General features: G+C 42.4%; 1 protein-coding gene across 1 annotated transcript in view; it reads left to right on the forward strand.

Moving 5' to 3' along the window:
* Nucleotides 1–22625, forward strand: part of ENPP6 (ectonucleotide pyrophosphatase/phosphodiesterase 6) — an 80131-nt gene that overhangs the window by 49925 nt on the left and 7581 nt on the right. Inside the window, exons 5-7 of the mRNA XM_075849645.1 lie at nt 18826–19005; nt 19831–19968; nt 20042–20165. Of these exons, the coding sequence (XP_075705760.1) occupies nt 18826–19005; nt 19831–19968; nt 20042–20165 (442 nt within the window). The remainder of the gene's footprint in view (nt 1–18825; nt 19006–19830; nt 19969–20041; nt 20166–22625) is intronic.

A 22625-nucleotide genomic window follows, 5' to 3' on the forward strand; every position in this document is an offset into this window, starting at 1 on the left:
AAATACTGAATTTATCGTCCAAATGTTTCCACTAACATATAGTACAATTTGTCATGAGAAAACAAATAATCTCAGAATCGCTTGGATAGGTAAAAGCATTCCAAAGTTATTACCACATAAATTGATGCATATCAGATTTAAAGAGGCTCTGCCACCAGATTATAAGTGCCCTATCTCCTACATAATGTGATCGGCGCTGTAATGTAGATAACACCAGTGGTTTTTATTTAGAAAAACTATCAATTTTGACCAAGTTATGACCTATTTTAGATTTATGCTAATGACTTTCTTAATGGACAACTGGGCGTGTTTTTACCTTTTGACCAAGTGGGCATTGTGGAGAGAAGTATATGACGCTGACCAATCCGGGTGGAACACTTCTCTCCATTCATGTCCTCAGCACATCGTGATCTCGTGAGATCATGATGTGCTGTAACATACACCCACATTAACTTTACTGAAGTGTCCTGACAGTGAATAGACATCACCTCCAGCCAGGACGCGATGTCTATTCACAATCCCGACACTTCGGTAACATTTGTGTGTGACTTACTCACACACCACATCGAGGTCACGCTGTGCTGTCATCCACAGCGTGATCTCGCAAGATCACGCTTGCTGTCATTAAGTCCCACACAAACGTTACCGAAGTGTCTGGATTGTGAATAGACATCGCATCCTGGCTGGAGGTGATGTCTATTCAATCAAGACACTTCAGTAACGTTAATGTGTGAGTAAGTTCTCGAAAGATCTCGCTGTGCTGAGTACATGAATGGAGATAAGTGTATGACGCTGATTGGTTACTGATTGGTCAGCGTCATACACTTCTCTTTACAACGCCCACTTGGTCAAAAGTAAAAACCTGCCCAGTTGGGCATTAAGAAAGTCATTAGCATAAATCTAAAATAGGTCATAACTTGGTAAAAATTGATTGTTTTTCTAAATAAAAACCACTGATGTAATCTACATTACAGCGCTGATCAGATTATGTAGGAGATAGAGCACTTATAATGTGGTGAGACAGCCTTTAAAGCATTTGTGGTGGCAGCCCCTCTTTTATCAGAAAATGAGTAAGACGTTATCGCCCTGCCTCCTTTAATACTAAAATAACTGAAAGGCTTCAAGATAAAGAAAATAGACCAGCACTGCTATGTAAGCTATTTAAAAACACGGCATGAGATATGATATACAGTAGTACCCAGTACTGAACAGTGAAGTTCATCCAAATATCCAATAAGACAGAAAGCCATTATGGCCCCCACCAAACTTTATTCTTTATGCCAGCTTATGCATAAGACAATGGGATGGGACAGAGACAGGCAAGGCGATGGTCGTTTTGTGTAGCTTCACACTTTAAAACCCCATAATACCATGGCGTGAGTACGTCCTTTTTATTTTTATCTGTGCATACCAATTAACAGCATTGTAACAAACAGCACAACTCTAGAAATGGGTAAAAAAAAAAAACACATATACAAAGTGAGTGTGCACTAAGATCATTCCGATCAGTAAGACCTAAAGCTCCTAGGGCGTTCGTTCTAATAATTCACTCCACTTTCCTACGCAACGGTAAATTATGTCTGTCATCCCCTGTCATCGGAATGTGTTTTGTTTTTTTCTAAATATTGTTTATTGAAATTCAGAATTGAAACTTTATTGATTTGGGTGATTAAAATACATTGGAATTCAAGCATATAAATGGATTTGCCCTACAGCTCAGTTTGGAATGGAAAATATGCCGGAAAACGCTGCTATCTGTCCTGTCCTGTACTATCTTTGTGTTTCCTACTGAACATAAATTGTCTTTAATGAGAATTTTGTATGAAATGATTGGATTATTTAAATGCAAGCAATCCATGGGGAAATTCAACTCCTCTAGTGTATTCCCATCCGGCAATGCACCAACCACTGCTGAGTACCTGATATAAACTTTGGAAATACACAGCGTTAATACAGCGGCCTGATTAAAGACAGCTTGGCCCTGGGGCTCTATATTTATGTACTGGGCTTTGGTTCTGGGGCTGTATATATTTACCTTATCTTAAGGTAAAATTAGATGTTAAATCTACTTTTACCTTAACCCCTTCAGGATAGCCTGTTTTGGCCTTCAGGACGAAGCCGATTTTTCAAATCTGACGTGTCACTTTATGTGGTAATAACTTCGGAATGCTTTTACCTATCAAAGTGATTCGGAGATTTGTTTTCTTGTGACCTGTTGTACTTTATGTTAGTGAAAAAATTTGGTCAATAAATTCAATATTTATTTGTAAAAAAACACCCAAGATTTGGAGAAAATATGCAAAAATTGTCTTGTGGGGCCAAAACAGTAAAGACCCCAAAAGTGAGACCATTTTGGAAACTACACCCCTCAAGGAATTTTTCTAGGGGTAAAGTTAGCATTTTGACCCCACAGTTGTTTTGCTGAATTCATTGGAATTAGTCTGTAAAGGTAAAAATCTACTTTTTTTTCTGAAAAAACTTAGCCATTTTTAATTTTTACAAGGAATAAAGGAGAAAAAGCACCCCAACATTTGTAAAACAATTTCTCCAGATTATGGAAATATGTCATATGTGGTAATAAACTGCTGTTTGGACCCACAGCAGGGCTTAGAAGGGAAGGAGCGCTATTTGGCTTTTTGAGCTCAAATTTAGCTGAAATGGTTTTCGGGTGCCGTGTCGTATTTTCAAAGCCACTGAGAGGCCAAAACAGTGGAAACCCCACAAAAGTGACCCCATTTGGGAAACTACACCACTTAAGGAATCTATCTAGCATTTATACCCCACTAGTCCTTTGCAGAGTTTATTAGAATTAGGGCTTATTCAGACGAACGTATAATACGTCGCACGGACCTATGTTCAGACAGTCCATGATTTTCACCTGAAACGCACGACATGTCCTATATTTGCCCGCTTTTCGCGCATTACGCACCCATTGAAGTCAATAGGTGCGTGAAAACCGCGCACGGCACACGGCCCACGTGCTTTTCTGTTTACAAACATAAAAACAGAGTGTCATAATGATGCCGGCTGCGCGAAAATCACGCAGCCACGCATCATATGCTGATGACAAACAGACCTTTTGTGGACTTTTTGCGCGCGCAAAACGCACACGCTCGTGTGAATTCGGCCTTAGGCCGTTAAAATTAATATCAACATTATTTCCACAAAAAATTTTAATTTTTTTCAATTTCACAAAGGGTAAAGGAGGAAAAAGCACCCCAACATTTGTGAAGAGTACGGCCATACCCCACATGTGGTCATAAATGTTTTTTCATTAGAAAGTAATTAACCCTTTCCGGACTGAACCATTTTTTGCTTTTTCTTTTTCATTTTTCCCTCCCTGCTTTCCAAGAGCCATAACTTTTTTTATTTTTTTGTCAATAGAGTGGTGTGAGGGCTTATTTTTTTCGGGATGAGCTGTAATTTTAATTGGTACCATTTTTTGGTACATACTTTTTTTTGAGCACTTTTTATTAAATTTTTTGTTAGAGCCAAGGTGACCAAAAAACAGCGATTTAGCCGTTTTAAATTCATTATTTTTCACGGTGTTCGCCATGCAAGTTAAATAATGATATATTGTAATAGTTCTGACTTTTATGGATACAACAATACCAATTTTGTGTATTTTTTTATTTTATTTTTTACATTACTTTAGAGAAAAAAATGTGAAAAGTGTTTTTTTTGGACTTGAAATATTTATTACATTTTTTTCACTAATAATAATTAACTTTTGTGTTTACACATTTTATTAGTCCCCCTAGGGGACTTGAACCAGCAATCAGTAGATCGCTGGTACAATACACTGCAATACTAACGTATTGCAGTATATTTAAATTTTTTACAGGCTCCTGTAAAAGTGCGACCGCTGTTCCTTTCCGTTAGTCCGACACGGCTCTAATATACAGCTGACACCCGCAGCATTTGGCGCAAGCTCAGCGCGTGAGCCCACTCCATACATCACCCCCCCCACACCACGACATGCTATGTCTTGGTGCGCGAAGGGGTTAATGCGCAGCGGATGGTGCAGAGTGAAAATTAAAATTTTCCACTGATGTGCCATTTTAGTGCACAATATCTTGTGCCCAGTTTGTGCCACTGAAGAAAAATACCTCTGGCAGACGCGTACAGCCACCCACATTTTTTATATATATATATATATATATATATAAACGAAAGAAATCCCTCAGCACTCCGATGGTTCCAAAAAGTATGTGATTTATTCAGTCAACAGCTGCAACGTTTCCGTCTTGCTATAGGACCTTTTTCAAGCTTGAAAAAGGTCCTATAGCAGGACGGAAACGTAGCAGCTGTTGACTGAATAAATCACATACTTTTTGGAACCATCGGCGTGCTGTGGGATTTCTTTCGTTTATGTTTTATAATCCACAGATCTGGATTACCTGCTTGCACCCATTACCGTGTTGGTATCTGTTGCAGAGTGCTGCTTATCTCTACATATATATATATATATATATATATATATATTGTGACAACTTGGGGACCACTTAGCTTATGGGATCGCCATCTCCCGGGTGAGATGGTTGGCACACATAGAAAGTTCACTCCAAAAAAGTTTAAACCAGCCGCAGCTAGCTTTATTGTCTTCACAACAGCAGTCAGTGGTACAACAATAAACTAAATAAATCCTAGGCCGTCCAGCCTCTAACTAACACATTCAGTGTCCCTCACTATGTGACACTGAGCCTTGTGCCCTGCACCTCAAAACCTTCAGTTTTACCTCACACGGTGGTGACTCTCACAGGCTAGCATGCCTGTCTTCCCCAGACTGAGAGCCCTGTGTCAACTGTACACACCTGAATTAAAGAGCCGTCTCAGGTGAAGCCTAACTAAGCTCATCAGACAGCCCAAGCACCAGCAGAGAAAACCCTCTCTGCTGTACATGCTCCCTGGTTGCTTAAAAACCTGAGTTTCTGCACTGTCCAGTAGCTGCACCTATTCTGACTCCATGACCAGGCTGTAAGTTGTAGGGCCCTTGAGACAATCTCACTGTATATGTCTGTATTGAACCGGTACTTACACCAAGACACTGTCAGATAGCGTCAACTCAGCTGAAGAGGCACGTGGGAAGTTTCCAGAGAAGTTTATTTTCAGGCTGAAATACTTGTAATGTACACAAACCAGCAGGTGAAAAGATGATATTTTGCCAGAGTTGAGCAGGAGATGACTACACAGTATGGGAACCATGAGGAAAGACAACTAAGCACAGAAAGAAGGGAGGAGCTATTACCTCAGAGCCTAGCTACAGGGAGATAGCAGGGACAAACTAAATAAAGCAAAGCAACTGCAATAGGAGCATATAACATAACATGACAGTGAATAGAAACCTAAGTCGAGGGACATGACACTCCCCGTCTGAAATCTTTAGATTTCACAATAAAATCAAACTTGAAAGAATGTCCTTGAATAATGTCCAGTAGTGGATCCTGGAACCTGAAAGACAAAAGGAACATGCAAACAATGACAATAGTTATAGTCCAAGTCTGTTGCCGATAGTCCACAACAGTAGGTATCCGCTTGTACAAGTTCCAAGTAAGAAACCCATCTTCGGATCGGGGAAGCCGCAACTTGCCAATACTTCCACCAACCCACTGTATATTCCAAATGGTAAGGTGTTCCAAATATAACACAGCTAGCAGCCAGCTGGGGGCTGTGTCCTTTATGTGCCTTCTTTCTTTGGAAGAAGAAGCACTAGTTCAGTGATTGGGCGGAAGAAAACTCGCACTGAGCCTCCTTTGGTCACCTTGACCTCTACCTTTCGAGTCTTTCCATCATCACTAGGCATAACCTTGGTAACAAGACCCATTGGCCATTCATTGCGATGGGCTTCCTTATCCTTTAGAAGAACAAGGTCACCTTCCTGGAGGTTAGGTCTCGACGTCTGCCATTTGTAACGGCTTTGAAGTATGTGCAAATACTCTGTCTTCCAGCGGTGCCAGAACACGTTGGACAGGTATTGTACCTGTTTCCATTGGCGTCGGTAAATGTCGCTGTGGTCAAAGATTCCCGGAGGGATTGCAGCAGTCCCGATCTTCTGGGTAAGAAGCGTAGCTGGGGTAAGAATAACTGGGGAATCAGGGTCCGAGGATACTGGGACTAGTGGCCTTGCATTGATTATGGCGGACACCTCTGCAAGAAAGGTGACCAAGATCTCATGAGTAAGCAAAGACTTGTGATCCAGCAACATGGAGTCAAGGATTTTGCGTGCAATTCCAATCATGCGTTCCCATGATCCTCCCATGTGAGACGAATGTGGAGGGTTAAACACCCATGTGCACCCATTGTTAGACAAGAAATTGTCTAACTGCAGTTCTTTGCTGGCTCCCACGAAGTTAGTGCCGCAGTCAGACCTCAGTTGCTTGACGGGTCCTCGGATAGAGAAGAATCTTCGGAGGGCATTGATGAAGCAAGAAGAATCCATAGACTCAATCACTTCGATGTGTACTGCTCGGATGCTGAGACATGTAAACAGCACAGCCCACCGTTTGCTGTTTGCGACTCCACCACGGGTCCTTCGTGTAACAACTGACCATGGGCCAAAGACATCCACCCCAACATAAGTAAAGGGCGGTTCCGTACTTAGTCGGTCTGCTGGGAGATTTGCCATTTGTTGTTGATGGTGTCTTCCTCTTAACTTATGACACTTGACACATTTATGGAGCACGGAAGAGATGCATCTCTTCATCCCTACGATCCACAAGCCGGCTGACCTGATGGCACCTTCCGTAAACTGTCTGCCTTGGTGCTGCACTCTTTCATGATGGTGTCGGACCAATAGTGTAGCAATATGATGCCGACCTGGTATAATGACAGGATTTTGTTCCTTGCTACTTAGATCAGATCTCACTATACGGCCGCCCACTCTCAGCAATTTGTGATGATCAAGCACTGGATTCAGTTCAAAGAGTGCACTGCTCTTGGAAAGATTGATACCCTTTGTAATATTGTCAATCTCCTGACTGTATACTTCTTGTTGCACACAACGGGTAATGACTTCTTCAGCATGTTCGATGTCTGCGACAGTAGGGTGTTCTTTACAGATATGCCAGCCATGACACTCTGATGTGTCCTTAGCAAAGCAGTGAGCGATATGAATTAGGTGAGCAACAGCTCGCACAATAGATGACCAATTTGAGAAGCGCTCAAAGCGATGTGACTTCAGCTTCAATTTTGGAATTACAGAAGTGAAGAGCGTGGTATTTGTAGGCCTGATTTCCTTGTCAGACTCGGGATCCACCATCTCATAGGTGGTGTTGGTAGGAATTAAACAGGGATCCTCATACAAGAATCTTGGAGGTGACAACCACATGTCACATAGGCCTGCTGCCGGTTCAGGTCTTGTTCCACGATCAGCTGGGTTAAGGTCAGTGGAGATGTACTGCCACTGCCCAGGAGTAGAAAAACTTCTAATGCGTTCTACTCTGTTGCTGACATATACATAGAATTGTTTTGTTTGGTTGTATATATAACCAAGCACAACTTTACTATCTGTGTAGAAAGCAAATGAATCAATTGCAATGTCCATTTCGTTTTTAATAACTTCAGCAATCTCTACTGCTAGCACAGCTGCACAAAGCTCAAGTCTTGGCACAGAGTGTGCAGGTTTTGGGGTTAGTTTGGCCTTACCCAGGACAAATCCACAGTGAGGCTTGTTGGTTCCTGGGATTCTCAGATAGGCTACTGCAGCTATGGCTTCGATAGACGCATCAGAGAAAATGTGTATTTCTCTTCTGATGGCAGCTGAAAGAGAGCTGGGAACGTAACAACGTGAGACTTGGAGTTGTTCTAATATTTTCAGAGACTCCTTCCATATCTTCCACCTTTGTTGTTTCTCAATAGGCAGAGAAGTATCCCAGTCTATGTTCTCGGTGGTAAACTGTCTCAGCAATTTCTTGCCTTGAATGGTGACGGGGGCTATGAAGCCAAGAGGATCATAGATGCTGTTCACAACAGATAAAACTCCTCGCTTGGTAAAAGGTTTGTCACTGGCTGACACTTGGAAGGTGAATGTGTCTTGCTTAATGTCCCACAGCAAACCTAGGCTTCGTTGTATAGGAGGAACATCAGAACCAAGATCGAGGTCTTTCAAGTTGGTTGCATGATCTTCAGAGGGGAACGCTTTCATTACCTTCTGGCTGTTAGAGATAATCTTGTGAAGTCTGAGATTTGCTACAGACAGCATTGCCTGCGTTCTGGTGAGGAGATCGATTGCCTCTTCACTTGTGGGTAAGGATTTAAGTCCATCGTCTACATAGAAGTTCTTCTCAACAAATTGACGAGCATCAGATCCATACCCCTTCTCACCTTCCTGGGCTGTCCTTCTCAATCCATAGATTGCTACAGCAGGAGAGGGGCTGTTGCCGAAGACGTGTACCTTCATCCGGTAATCTGTGACCTTGTTGTTGACATCATTGTCTTTGTGCCATAGAAACCTGAGGTAGTTCCTGTTGTCTTCCTTGACAATGAAGCAGTGGAACATTTGCTGGATGTCAGCCATTACTGCAACAGGTTCTTGTCTGAAGCGGATGAGTACTCCTATGAGGTTGTTGTTTAGGTTAGGCCCAGTGAGGAGCAGGTTGTTTAGAGAAACGCCTTCATGCTGAGCGCTGGAATCAAACACCACTCTGATTTGATTAGGCTTGCGAGGGTGATACACGCCAAAGGATGGAAGGTACCAGCATTCTTCTCCTTCCTTTAGTGGTGGTGCAGGTTCTGCATGATCTCTATCAAATATATTTTGCATGAAGTCTACAAAATGTTTTTCCATCTCTGGTTTCCTCTTTAGGGTGCGTTTTAAAGAGGAAAATCTCGAAACTGCTTGCTGTAGATTGTTTGGTAATTTTGGTCTTGGGGAACGGAAAGGCAAAGGTGCTACCCAGCTGTTAGACTCATCCTGAGCAAATTCTTTGTCCATAACCTTGAGAAATTCTTTATCCTCTCTTGCAAGTGCCAACTTATTGTCTTCACTTGTAGAATTGAACACTGTTGCTCCAAGACTGTCATCCCAGGACAGGAATGTGTTCATATTATCTTGGTGGTCAAGCTGCCACTTACTGTTGTTCAGCTTCTCTTTCACCCAGTAATGGTGTGGGCATGGCTGAAAATAAGTGTTGCGACCATTTGGCAAAATGTGAGTTTTAAATGAGGAAATCTTGGTAGGCTTCTTCATCTTGTCTATACAGACGTTGCCTATGATAACCCAACCTAAATCAAGGCGTTGGGCAAACGGAGCATCATGTGGTCCGTTGATTTGCTGGCGTACCTTATGTACCCTGAGAATGTCTCTACCGAGCAGAAGTAGGATCTCTGCACTCTTGTCAAGGGCTGGTATTTCTTTCGCTATAGCCCTTAGATGAGTGTGATGAAGAGCAGCCTCTGACGTAGGAATCTCATCTTTGTTGGATGGTATCTGGTTGCACTCAACAAGTGTGGGTAAGGGTATCTCCTGATTGTTGAGAGAAGCCACTATAAGTCCACTGGCTCTTCTTCCGGAGACCTCTGTAATGCCACTACAAGTACCCAAGGTGTAAGGGTAAGCATCTCCTTTTAAGTTGAACAGGTCAAAGAGTTCTGATCTTGCGAGTGAACGGTTGCTCTGATCGTCCAGGATGGTATACACCTTTACGGCCCTTTCCGGTTGACCCTTGGGGTATACGTTGACTAAACATATCTTTGCGCAGGACTTGTCGCAAAGGTCGTCTCCGCAGACTTCTGTGCATGAAGAAGATACAGTAGTAAGATTTGCTGCTTGCTCTGCATTCTCCCCGCCATGATTTATCGCAGGAGTGGAATGTGCAGGTGGAGCAGGACTGAATTGAGATGGATGGAGCGCTTGCACATGGTCCTCACAGCCGCACTCTATGCATTTAATAGTAGTTTTACAGTCTTTAGCGAAATGTTCAGTAGACGCACAACATCGGTAACATACCCTAAATTTCTTTAGAAGCTCTTTGCGTTCCTGGAGCGGTTTCTTTCTGAAGCCAATGCATTTCTTGAGAGGATGTGGCTTCTTATGAATAGGACATAGGCGATTAGGATTTTCAATCTTTTCACCTTGGTTGTACTTGTCTGGAGCTGATGAGGGTGTGGGAAGGACATCAGTCTTTTTCACTGACACTGGACCTCTGTGGTTTCTATAGTTAGAACGTGGGCTGTCGTACTTAGGATGGGGTGAACCAGGACCACTGGACTCACTGGAGGTAAAGCTTGGGTCATTCTTGGATTCTGCAATGTTCCTGATAAATTCACAGAAGTAAGAAAATGGAGGAAAGGAGACTTGCTTTTCTTTTTTGTATCTCGACCCAAGTGTAGTCCACCTTTCTTGAATATTGTACGGCAGCTTGGAAACTATTGGGTTTACCCCACGAGCTGTGTCTAGGTAACTGAGGCCAGGTAGGTGTGGGTCTGCCTTGGCCAGCTGGAGCTCTAAGAGTAGGTCGCTGAGCTCTTGGAATTTTTCATTGTCTTTGCCAGATATTTTTGGAAAACCTTGCAGCCGTTTAAACAGTGCATTCTCTATGGCTTCAGGACTGCCAAAGCTTTGTTCCAGTCTCTCCCAAGCAGCGATGAGGCCTGCAGTTGGATTCTCGATGTGGACAGATCTCAATCTCTTGACACGTTCTGTAGACTGTGGACCGAGCCACCTGATCAGCAGATCTAGTTCTTCAGCAGCAGTAATGCCAATGTCACTAATAACGGTTCTGAAGGCACATTTCCAGCCCCTGTAGTTCTCAGGCTGGTCGTCAAACCTTGTGAGGCCGGTTTTAGTAAGTTCGCGGCGAACCATGTATCTTGCAAACTCTGTCATGTCAGTTCTCTCTGACTTTGGGCAGAGTATTGCTGGCTGAGTAGTGCTGATAATATTATTTGCGGTGTTCTGGCTAAGAGACATAGGGAAATACGGGTCTGCACGGGCGTTCAATCCAGGAGATAGTTTAAAGTCCATAGGTTTAGCTACACATGGAACTGGAACTATGTGGTTGCCAGGAGTCTGGTGACTTGCTAGCATATTGGATTGCACCTGGGCGTCTGTGTAATGAGCTTGCTGAGGTGCAGGGTTCTGGTGCAATGTGGTATGTGGAGAAAGGTAAGGATGACAAATTGGTAATGCATTGTACTGACCTTGGATGCAGAATGCTGCAGAAGAATCTGTGCCCCGTTGCTCTGGAGAAATATTTGCGCTGTCAGGATCATTAGCAGCAATCACAGGTTCACTGTTTTGGCTTAGTACGTAGTCTCTTGTGCGCTTAAGAGGATCTTCTACCTCCACTTCACATACACTGATGCTGTCTCTTTCACTTCCCCTGGCAGCTTCTTCTAAAACCTTTAACCTTGCCATAGCTGTGGCATGCTCGCATTGTTTGTTTAAAGTTTCTATTTCCGCCTTTTGGCGCGCTGCATCGGCTTCCATATCTGCCTTCTTTTGCGCAAAGACGGCCTGTATTTTAGTAGCCTCTGCTTCTGCCCGCGCTCTTATGAGCTGTTCGCTGAGCGTGGAATATTTTGAAGATCTTGACTTAGAAGATAGTTTTGAACGACTGGTAGACTTAGAAATGCGAGACGACGTTTCCTGTAATTGCGCGATTCTTGCCTCTGTGTTAGACTTAATTTTGCATACTAGGCTGTCTCGTTCCAAATTAAGTTTCTGGAAGCTTTCAAATTCTTCTAAAGAATCCTTTGTATTAAGTTTCTTCAAAATGCCAACATATTCCTGGCTTTTCAGTGAATAATGTTCATATGCTGTACAAAGCTGTTCTAGAGCTCCCTCTAGTGGTGAAACATTGTGAGCAGGCTGTGAGATGGTGGAGATGTGACTCAGCAATCTTTGCCAGAAGTTTGAGACAGCAGAAGAAAGTTCATGTTTTGCACCTTCTAGATTCTCTGTAACCTTCCATGTAGGCTTAGCAGAGCGTTTAGCTCTCTCACTGTACTGCAGACTAGGATCCATACTTTCTTCTGACTGTAGGTACTGTTCACCTTGAGAAGACTGTGCAATGTTCTCTTCATACATGACACCTCACAGACAGGATGTGGATAATACAGAGGTGGGGGTGCTAGCTTGCTAGAAGGGTCTATGCTGTGGGGTCACACACACTGATGATTTCTTCTGCAGGCAGTTGCTTGTCTGTGACTATCTCTGCAGGAGCTGCACACTGACTATACAGCTGGATCTGGCAGATATATAATCATCTTTTCACTATTCTGACTCCATGACCAGGCTGTAAGTTGTAGGGCCCTTGAGACAATCTCACTGTATATGTCTGTATTGAACCGGTACTTACACCAAGACACTGTCAGATAGCGTCAACTCAGCTGAAGAGGCACGTGGGAAGTTTCCAGAGAAGTTTATTTTCAGGCTGAAATACTTGTAATGTACACAAACCAGCAGGTGAAAAGATGATATTTTGCCAGAGTTGAGCAGGAGATGACTACACAGTATGGGAACCATGAGGAAAGACAACTAAGCACAGAAAGAAGGGAGGAGCTATTACCTCAGAGCCTAGCTACAGGGAGATAGCAGGGACAAACTAAATAAAGCAAAGCAACTGCAATAGGAGCATATAACATAACATGACAGTGAATAGAAACCTAAGTCGAGGGACATGACAGCACCGCTAATATATATATATATATATATATATATATATATATATATATCTCTACACACTACCGTTCAAAAGTTTAGGGTCAATTAGAAATTTCTTTATTTTTGCAAGAAAAGCACAGTTTTTTTCAATGAAGATAACATTAAATTAATCAGAAATACACTCTATACATTGTTAATGTGCTAAATGACTATTCTAGCTGCAAACGTCTGGTTTTTAATGCAATATCTACATAGGTGTATAGAGGCACATTTCCAGCAACCATCACTCCAGTGATCTAATGGTACATTGTGTTTGCTAACTGTGTTAGAAGGCTAATGGATGATTAGAAAACACTTGAAACCCCTGTGCAATTATGTTAGCATCGCTGTAAACAGTTTTGCTGTTTAAAGGAGCTATAAAACTGACCTTCCTTTAAGCTAGTTGAGAATCTGGAGCATTACATTTGTGGGTTCGATTAAACTCTCAAAATGGCTAGAAAAACAGAGCTTTCATGTGAAACTCGACAGTCTATTCTTGTTCTTAGAAATGAAGGCTATTCCATGCGAGAAATTGGCAAGAAACTGAAGATTTCCTACAACGGTGTGTACTACTCCCTTCAGAGGACAGCACAAACAGGCTCTAACCAGAGTAGAAAGAGTAGTGGGAGGCCCCGCTGCACAACTGAGCAACAAGACAAGTACATTAGAGTCTCTAGTTTGAGAAATAGACGCCTCACAGGTCCTCAACTGGCAGCTTCATTAAATAGTACCCGCAAAACGCCAGTGTCAACGTCTACAGTGAAGAGGCGACTCCGGGATGCTGGCCTTCAGGGCAGAGTGGCAAAGAAAAAGCCATATCTGAGACTGGCTAATAAAAGGAAAAGATTAATATGGGCAAAAGCACACAGACATTGGACAGAGGAAGATTGGAAAAAAGTGTTATGGACAGACGAATCGAAGTTTGAGGTGTTTGGATCACAGAGAAGAACATTTGTGAGACGCAGAACAACTGAAAAGATGCAGGAAGAGTGCCTGACGCCATCTATATATATATATATATATATATATATATATATATATATATACATTTACACAACACTTTTTTTCTTTTGCCTTCTCTCAATCAGTCTCCTTCTCTCTGAAACACTGTGACGGAGTGAAGGAGATGACCAGCGGGAAAAGATTGTTTACAAACGAACTTTTCAGAGATCACCATAATTCGTTAACCCCTTCAGGACTGAGCCTGTTTTGGCCTTGAGGACGAGGCCGATTTTTTTCAAATCTGACGTGTTACTTTATGTGGTAATAACTTGGGAATGCTTTTACCTATCCAAGCGATTATGAGATTGTTTTCTCGTGACATATTGTACTTTATGTTAGTGAAAAAATTTGGTCGATAAATTCAATATTTATTTGTGAAAAACATCAAAATTTTGAGAAAATTTGCAAAAGTTAACATTTTTCGAACATTAAACGTATCTGCTTGGAAGACTGATAGTAATACCACACACAATAGTTACTATTTCACATATCCCATATGTCTACTTTATGTTTGCATCATTTTTTGAACATCCTATTATTTTTCTACGACGTTACAAAGCTTAGAACTTTAGCAGCAATTTCTCATATTTTCAAGAAAATTTCAAAAGCCTATTTTTTCAGGGACCAGTTCAGTTCTGAAGTTGATTTGAGGGCCTTATATATTAGAAAGTCCCATAAATCACCCCATTTTGAAAACGGCAGCCCTCAGAGTATTCAAAACAGCATTCGAAAAGTGTTTTAACCCTTTAGGCATTTCAGAGGAATTAAAGCAAACTAGAGGTGAAATTTACAAATGTATTTTTTTTTGCCAAAATGCATATGTAATTATTTTTTTTTCTGTAGCACAGAAGGTTTTTCTCAAGAAATGAAACTCAATCTTTATTGCCCAGATTCTGCAGTTTTTTAGTAATATCCCACATGTGGCCCTAGTGCGCTAACGGACTGAAGCACAGGCCTCAGAAGCAAAGGAGCACCTAGGGTATTTTGGGGCCTCCTTTTTTTAGAATATATTTTAGGCACCATGTCAGGTTTGAAGAGTTCTTGTGCTGCCAAAACAGTAAAAACCCCATAAAAGTGACCCCATTTTGGAAACTGCACCCCTCAAGGAATTTTTCTAGGGGTATAGTTAGCATTTTGATCCCACAGTTTGTTTGTTACATTTATTTGAAAAAGTGTGTGAAGATGAAAATCGTTTTTTTTTCTGAAAAACATTAGACATGTTTAATTTTTACAAGGAATAAAGGAGAAAAAGCACCCCTACATTTGTAAAGCAATTTCTCCCGATTACGGCAATACCCCATATGTGGTAATACACTGCTGTTTTGACCCCCAGAAGGGCTCAGTAGAGCAGGAGCGTCATTTTGATTTTGGAGCGCGGATTTTGATGGAATAGTTTTTAGTGCCATGTCGCGTTTGCAATGCACTGGGGGGACCAAAACAGTGGAAACCCCCCAAAAGTGACCCAATTTTGAAAACAACGCCCCTCAAGGAATTTTTTCTAGGTGTGTGATCACTTTTTTAACCCCATAGTTTTTTTTTCCAGAATCTTGTGGATATCTGGAGTGAAAAAGAACGTTTTCAATTTTTTCACAAATGTTTCATTTATAGGACAGATTTTTCAGACACAGAGCATGCAAGTGAAGAAAAGCACCTCAACATATATCAGGATATTTCTTCTGAGTTTAGAAACACCCCCAAATTGGCCCTAATTCTCTGTTGCTGGACATATGGCAGGGCTAGAAAGTATTGGAACATCACAAGGATTTTGAGGCCTTATTTTACTTGGATAATTTTTGGGCACATGTCATGTTTGCATAGGCCTAAAAAATTGTGCAGATACTACACCATATTACAAATCCTAGATATTCATCTAGGGGTGTAATAGGAATTTTTTGTTTTTGTTATGGGGATGTTCAAATTTTAAATGGTGAAATGGTTATGGTAAATGGGAGGTAATTGGAAATGAAAGGGACGGATGAAAATAAAATTTAGAAATCCAGAGAGTTGTGATATATCCGGAAGCACTCCTTCATACACAGTCCAGGGTGGGTGGGACAGATGTTACACTGGTATGTCGTGTCTTCTTATTCCTCTTTTGGCACAGACACGACACCTCTTCTGGGGGTGGATTTTTTTGCGGTGGGCGGCACTTCACCAGGAAAGTGCTGCCCTGGAACTATCCTGGGGACATCCTTACTTGCAGAGGCAGGACTTTCTCCTACCTCTGCCACATTCCCAAAGAGAAGGGATTTGATCACCTTCTCCTGGTACTCCAGGTATGTCCCCTCCCGACCAGTGCTCCTGTATATTACAAAGGAGTTGTACAATGCCATTTGGATAAAGTACACCGCAAGTTTTTTATACCAAATTTTTGATTTCCACATGGCATTGTACGGCTTTAGCATCTGGTCAGAAAGGTCCACTCCCCCCATAAATTTGTTATATGCCTGGATGCAGACAGGCCGTGACGTGGTGGTGGGTGTTGCACCACGCACAGGGACAAGAGAGCAGGTGGCATCATGAATGGATGTTGGCATCAACACCTCCTTCTTGTCCCTGAATTTCAAAAATAGTACCCCTTCACTTTGGAGCGCCCTGCTCTCCCCACGCTGCAAGGGTTGGCCGAGAAGGGTTTTTGGGAGCTGTCTCTGGTTTTTGCGGACCATCCCACACGCCACCATTTTTTGTTCCGCCAGGCATTTGAACAGGGGTACACTTGTGTACCAGTTGTCAATATACATGTGGTACCCCTGATTAAACAGTGGGTGCAGGAGGTCCCAGACAATTCTCCCAGTTGTGGTCAGGACGGGTGGACAGTTTGGGGGTTCAATCTGACTGTCACTTCCCTCGTATATTCTAAAAGTATGTGTGTAGCCCGACTCCGACTCACACAACTTGTAGATCTTGAAGCCATACCTGGCACGTTTGTTGGGCAAATACTGCCTGAACTTCACCCTTCCCTTGAAATGCACCAGGGACTCGTCAATGGCAATTTCTCTTCCAACGGTATATGACATGGAAAACTTTTGGGCCGAATGGGAAATAAGGGGTCTAATTTTATAGAGTCGATCGAAATTGGGGTCATCCTGGGGGGGGGGGGCACTGGGAATTATCATTGAAATGCAAAAACTTCTGTATTGCCTCAAAACGAGCCCTCGGCATTGTGGTGCGGCATAAGGGGCAGTGGTAAAGAATATCAGTGGACCAATAGGCCCTCACAGATGGCTTCTTTGTTAGGCCCATATTTAGGACCAATCCCCAGTACTGCAGCATTTCTGCTCTGTCGGTGGGATGCCACCTGTATGGCCTGGCATAAAAACTACTGGGGTTGACCGCAATAAATTGAGCACAAAGATTTGTTTGCTCAACAATTTTGTCCACAATGCTGTCCGAAAAAAAGCGCTGAAAAAAACATTTCGGACAGCCCTGCTGTCTGGACTTGGAACCCTGCAGCAGCAGTAAAGTCCGGTACTTGGGGGTGTAGGAGGTTGGGGGCAACCAATTAGGTTCAGGTGCAGGTGTAACCTGAACACTAACCCTCCTGCGACTGAGAGGAGGTTCCTCGGTGTCACTTGAGGAAGAGGACAGCACAAAAGCGGACCCAGCATCACTCGCAGTATCTGTGTCCGATGCCAGCATCTCATACTCCTCCTCTGCGGAAAATGTTTTGCGGGCCATTTTTTTTTTGTGTACAGTAAATTTTTATGTACACTTGTATACTGTGTATACAAAAAAATGTAGAATAGAATTTTTTTTGTTACATAAAACACTAAATACTAACACTAACGTACACTAATATATATTTTTTATTTTATGACACTATAACTGACGAACACTAAACTACACTTGCAAAAAGACGATGACTAACTGACAATCACACACTGACTGATGCTAACTGAAGGACGCTAACTGACTGAGACTAACTGTCTGACGCTGACGAACAGGCGGTCTAACGATGACGAACAGGTGGTCTGACGCTAATGGGAAATCTGACGCTGATAAGCGGTCTGACGCTGACTAAATTGACGCTGACTAACACTAAACACTAAATTGACACTAACACTGACTAAATTGACGCTGACTAACACTGACTAGATCTGACTAAACTAACTAAAGGTTTTTATTTTAATTTAAAAAAAAAAAAAGTAACAAAAGAAAAGCTCCCTTATAGACTGGGAGAGGAGGGGAGGGGGTGATCACCATTTGGGACTGCGATTAAGGGGTTAATGTGGGTTTTAAGTGTTTTTTGTTAAACACTTGTTACACACGAGGGCTGCAGGCTCTGATCTCCTCGACTTCCTGACTCCAACAGAGGAGATCAGAGCCTGTGACATAGAGCTCTAATGTGCTAAGCTCCAATTGATAAGTCTGTACAGACAAACCGCTTCGATTGGTCCCTTGTACTCTGTCCGGACACCAGGGCAGACTCACTACACAGTTAACCGCCGCTGCGGTGTAGCGCCGCGCAGCGGTTAACTTTTAAAGAGCCGACGTAACCACGTCAAGGTGCACGAAATTACTTCACAGCTTGACGTGCAGTTACATCAAGGTGCGGGAAGGGGTTAATCATGGTGATCACATGCTCAGACGCCGAACCAATTGTTTCGCTATCAGAGAGCAGGTTGCTCGGGAGCCGGGTACACTTACACTGCCGGTGTCAGAGCGCTGTCTTCCGCGCTATGCCGGCACAAGCAGAGGACTGTTGTGGTGCTGTATGGTGGTGTCTGTTGCTGTAGTGCTGCACTTGTGGGGGGACGTGGCCCAGAGCCAAGGAGGCTTGGCACGGTCTGAAGGCATGGGTGCTTTTGGGCTGCTGGGTTGCTCCCTCTGCAGGAGCGGTGCTGCGGTGGTGGTAGCCGCCATGCGGTGCTGCAACCGCTAGAGTAGGGACCCACTTTAAAGAGGTCGCCGTGAAGTGGCAAGTGGGCTTATACAGTTTGATCAAAATGTTTACAAAGAACCTCATGTTCATGTTTCTAAATTATGCCTAGCGGCTCAGATCAACGTATATACTGTGGATTGTGCGGTCCATGTCTAGTTTCTCACAATGCTGACAAGCAGAGGACTGTATATTCACGTCCTGGCTGCACAGGGCATATGCGGCTAGGACGTGAATTTACATATTGGCAGCGTGAAGTTGTTAAACATTGAGTAATGATTCTTTTTGTTTGGTTTTGTAGAAAAGTGGACTGAAGGACAATGTAAATGTTATTCTCTTCTCTGACCATGGTATGACAGATATATTCTGGATGGAGAAAGTGATAGAGCTTGGAAAATATATTGACATCAATGACATTTTACAAATAAAAGATAGAGGTCCTGTTGTGAGTCTGTGGCCTGCAGAGGGTAAGCACACCAAGGTACGTGGTACCATTCTAGACTTTTACATTAAACTTTACTGCATGTTCACTGTACGTTCAGTCGTATTCTCGTTCTCTGGTGTGTTCCAGAAAGCTCATCGCTAAGGTTTTATGCAGAACTATGATTTTAGTTTAAAGTGCAAAATGCAAATGGAGACCAGAAACCATAAAGAGCAGAAGCCCAATATATTTCATTGTATTCATTTAGCCGCATTTTTCTCATATAATGGTGGAATATTTTTATTGGAATCTATAAATAAAATAGCAACCAGGTGGTATTATGTAGAGCAAACTCCTGTTTGTTTGCAAAATAAGTGATTAAAGAGGGTTTCAGGATTTTTGTCAATTCCTTTTTGTTAAAAGGGTCTTTCAACAACAAGCTGATCACAGGGTGTCACTAGCGATCAGCTTTCATTTGTGTGGGAGCCTGGGAACAATTGTTCAATTTCCATACAGCGCAACATCAGGTGAAGTGATGCATTACACCATTCCTATTAAAGAGATGGGCTGTCCATGTAATGCATTGACGTGTTGGGTCCTGTAGCGTGAGAGATGTTTTACATGTCTGCTCTGGTTAATAGATGAGGTTCCTGAATCAGGGATATCCTTTAATTAACTCAATGAATTCTCTAATACAGTGTTTGAAAATTGGTGTTCTAAACCAGAAAACCTTTTTAAGGTAGAGATCCTAAAATAGGACAAAATGAGAGTAAATCATGTAGTAGAAATAAAGACAAAAATTTATATCTATAGTTTGTCAGATTGCCCATTATTTAGTGTAACCTGATACAGTATCTACTCAAAATATCTTATGCCATTTGACAGGTGTACAACCAGTTGAAAGATGTAGAGCACATGACCGTCTATGAAAAGGACCAAATTCCAGACCGATTTCATTACAAGAAGGGAAAATTTGTGCCTCCGTTCACTCTGGTAGCTGAACAGGGCTGGTTCATAGCTGAGGTAGGCATGAATAATGCGATACTTCTTTTCAATTGTATGTCTTGTACAGTGCTAATCATTTTGTTTTATTTAGAGTAAAGAGAAACTTCCCTTTTGGAATAATGGCACAGTGCCTAACAAGGGCTGGCAGCATGGGTGGCATGGATATGACAATGAGTTGATGGACATGAGAGGTTTCTTTTTGGCATCTGGCCCAGGTAAATATTGATTTTCTATATAGCTTTTTTTTTTCTTTATTATGATGATTCAAGTTATCCTGTCGCACCATATAACAGAGTAGTAGACCAAAGGAGTTGTACACATGGAAATTGACACACTACATTTTTTACAGCTCTTTTATTAGTGCCACAATGTTTTCTGCTTTTGCTATGCAGTCATATAAATATCTTTTTTGTGTTGCATGAATATATCTTCCACTTCTGCAGCCTTTCATCAACATGACTCTTCTTCATGTGGAGCAGGGGTGTAGTTAGGAGGGGGAATGGGTCTATGCACTGGGAGTTTGGTGACAGGAGGGGCACCAACATGCCACACTGCCTTGGCCAGAGTATTTAGATACAAGACTGTGGCAGAACACTGAATCTTTTCCCCGGGCATAGGAAAGCCTAGCTACAGCTCTGAGGTGGAGGCATTACCACAGCGGGTGTTACACAGCAGCTAGAGCTGGACAACTACTTGGCAAGTATTTCAAGTCTTCTAAATGGAAATGTTGACCTATCCGTGTATGATTTTCATTGACTTCCATAAGCTTTTTTTTCTTTAGAAAACCCCTCTACACCACAGAAGTAGCAAAAGTCAATAATTTAATGTATCAATATGCATGAAAACTATTATAGAACAAGCAACAGTAACAGAAAAGCCAACTTGCCATATTACAATGACAAAAACTTGCATTGATCAATGCATTTGAGCTAGTACACAAATATGTCATTTATATTAACTAATATATTGAAAGCAATGATGTATGGCGCAAGTGTTTTACAGCCTCCCCAAAATCGTATATCTAGAGGACTGAGTGAATCTGGACATTTTAAGGCAAGATGCCTCTGCTCATTCCAAACCTTGTGCAGACACGCAGGACCTGCTGACCCTAAACCCGTCAGTCCCACTGACCTGACGGATACAGGTTTCGGGGCTAGATACAGCTGCTTTGTATACAGGATACAAAGCAGCTGTATCTCAAAAAGTAAAAATAGTTTTTAATAAACAGTAATTAAAAAGTTACACCAATCACACTGATACACTGTTATATATATATATATATATATATATATATATATATATACATACACAGTGAAGGAAATAAGTACTTGATCCCTTGCTGATTTTGTAAGTTTGCCCACTGTCAAAGTCATGAACAGTCTAGAATTTTTAGGCTAGGTTAATTTTACCAGTGAGAGATAGATTATATAAAAAAAAAAAACAACAGAAAATTACATAGTCAAAATTATATATATTTATTTGCATTGTGCGCAGAGAAATAAGTATTTGATCCCCTACCAACCATTAAGAGTTAAGCCTCCTCCAGACCAGTTACACGCTCCAAATCAACTTGGTGCCTGCATTAAAGACAGCTGTCTTACATGGTCACCTGTATAAAAGACTCCTGTCCACAGACTCAATTAATCAGTCTGACTCTAACCTCTACAACATGGGCAAGACCAAAGAGCTTTCTAAGGATGTCAGGGACAAGATCATAGACCTGCACAAGGCTGGAATGGGCTACAAAACCATAAGTAAGACGCTGGGTGAGAATGAGACAACTGTTGGTGCAATAGTTAGAAAATGGAAGACATACAAAATGACTGTCAATCGACCTTGATCTGGGGCTCCATGCAAAATCTCACCTCGTGGGGTATCCTTGATCCTGAGGAAGGTGAGAGCTCAGCCGAAAACTACACGGGGGGAACTTGTTAATGATCTCAAGGCAGCTGGGACCACAGTCACCAAGAAAACCATTGGTAACACATTACGCCGTAATGGATTAAAATCCTGCAGTTCCCGCAAGGTCCCCCTGCTCAAGAAGGCACATGTACAGGCCCGTCTGAAGTTTGCAAATGAACATCTGGATGATTCTGAGAGTGATTGGGAGAAGGTGCTGTGGTCAGATGAGACTAAAATTGAGCTCTTTGGCATTAACTCAACTCGCCGTGTTTGGAGGAAGAGAAAAGCTGCCTATGACCCAAAGAACACCGTCCCCACTGTCAAGCATGGAGGTGGAAACATTATGTTTTGGCGGTGTTTCTCTGCTAAGGGCACGAAAATATGGCCAATTCAGCTATTGGCACAAATAACACTGCCACACTGTACACAGGCATATATCTATATACAACTGGGTGGCGGTCCCTGCGCTCAGTAAGTGCACCCTATTGTTTAACCCCTTCGCGCTCAGCGACGTAATAATCCGTCGCGCTAACTGTATCGTTAGCGCTCAGCGACGGATTATTACGTCGCGGGGATAACGGCCATTTCGGCCGTCCTCACGACACATGCAGGAGCTGTGACAGCTGCTGTCTCGTACAGCAGCTGTCACAGCTCCTACAGCGGGGACCGATCGCTGTGTCCCCGCTGATTAACCCCTTAAAAGCCGTGTTCAATAGTGATCACGGCTTTTTAGGGGTTAAGCTACAATCGCCAGCCTGCTACGCGATAGCGGC

Source organism: Rhinoderma darwinii, chromosome 1 (assembly GCF_050947455.1).
Source record: "Rhinoderma darwinii isolate aRhiDar2 chromosome 1, aRhiDar2.hap1, whole genome shotgun sequence".
In the NCBI taxonomy this organism is placed as follows: domain Eukaryota; kingdom Metazoa; phylum Chordata; class Amphibia; order Anura; family Rhinodermatidae; genus Rhinoderma; species Rhinoderma darwinii.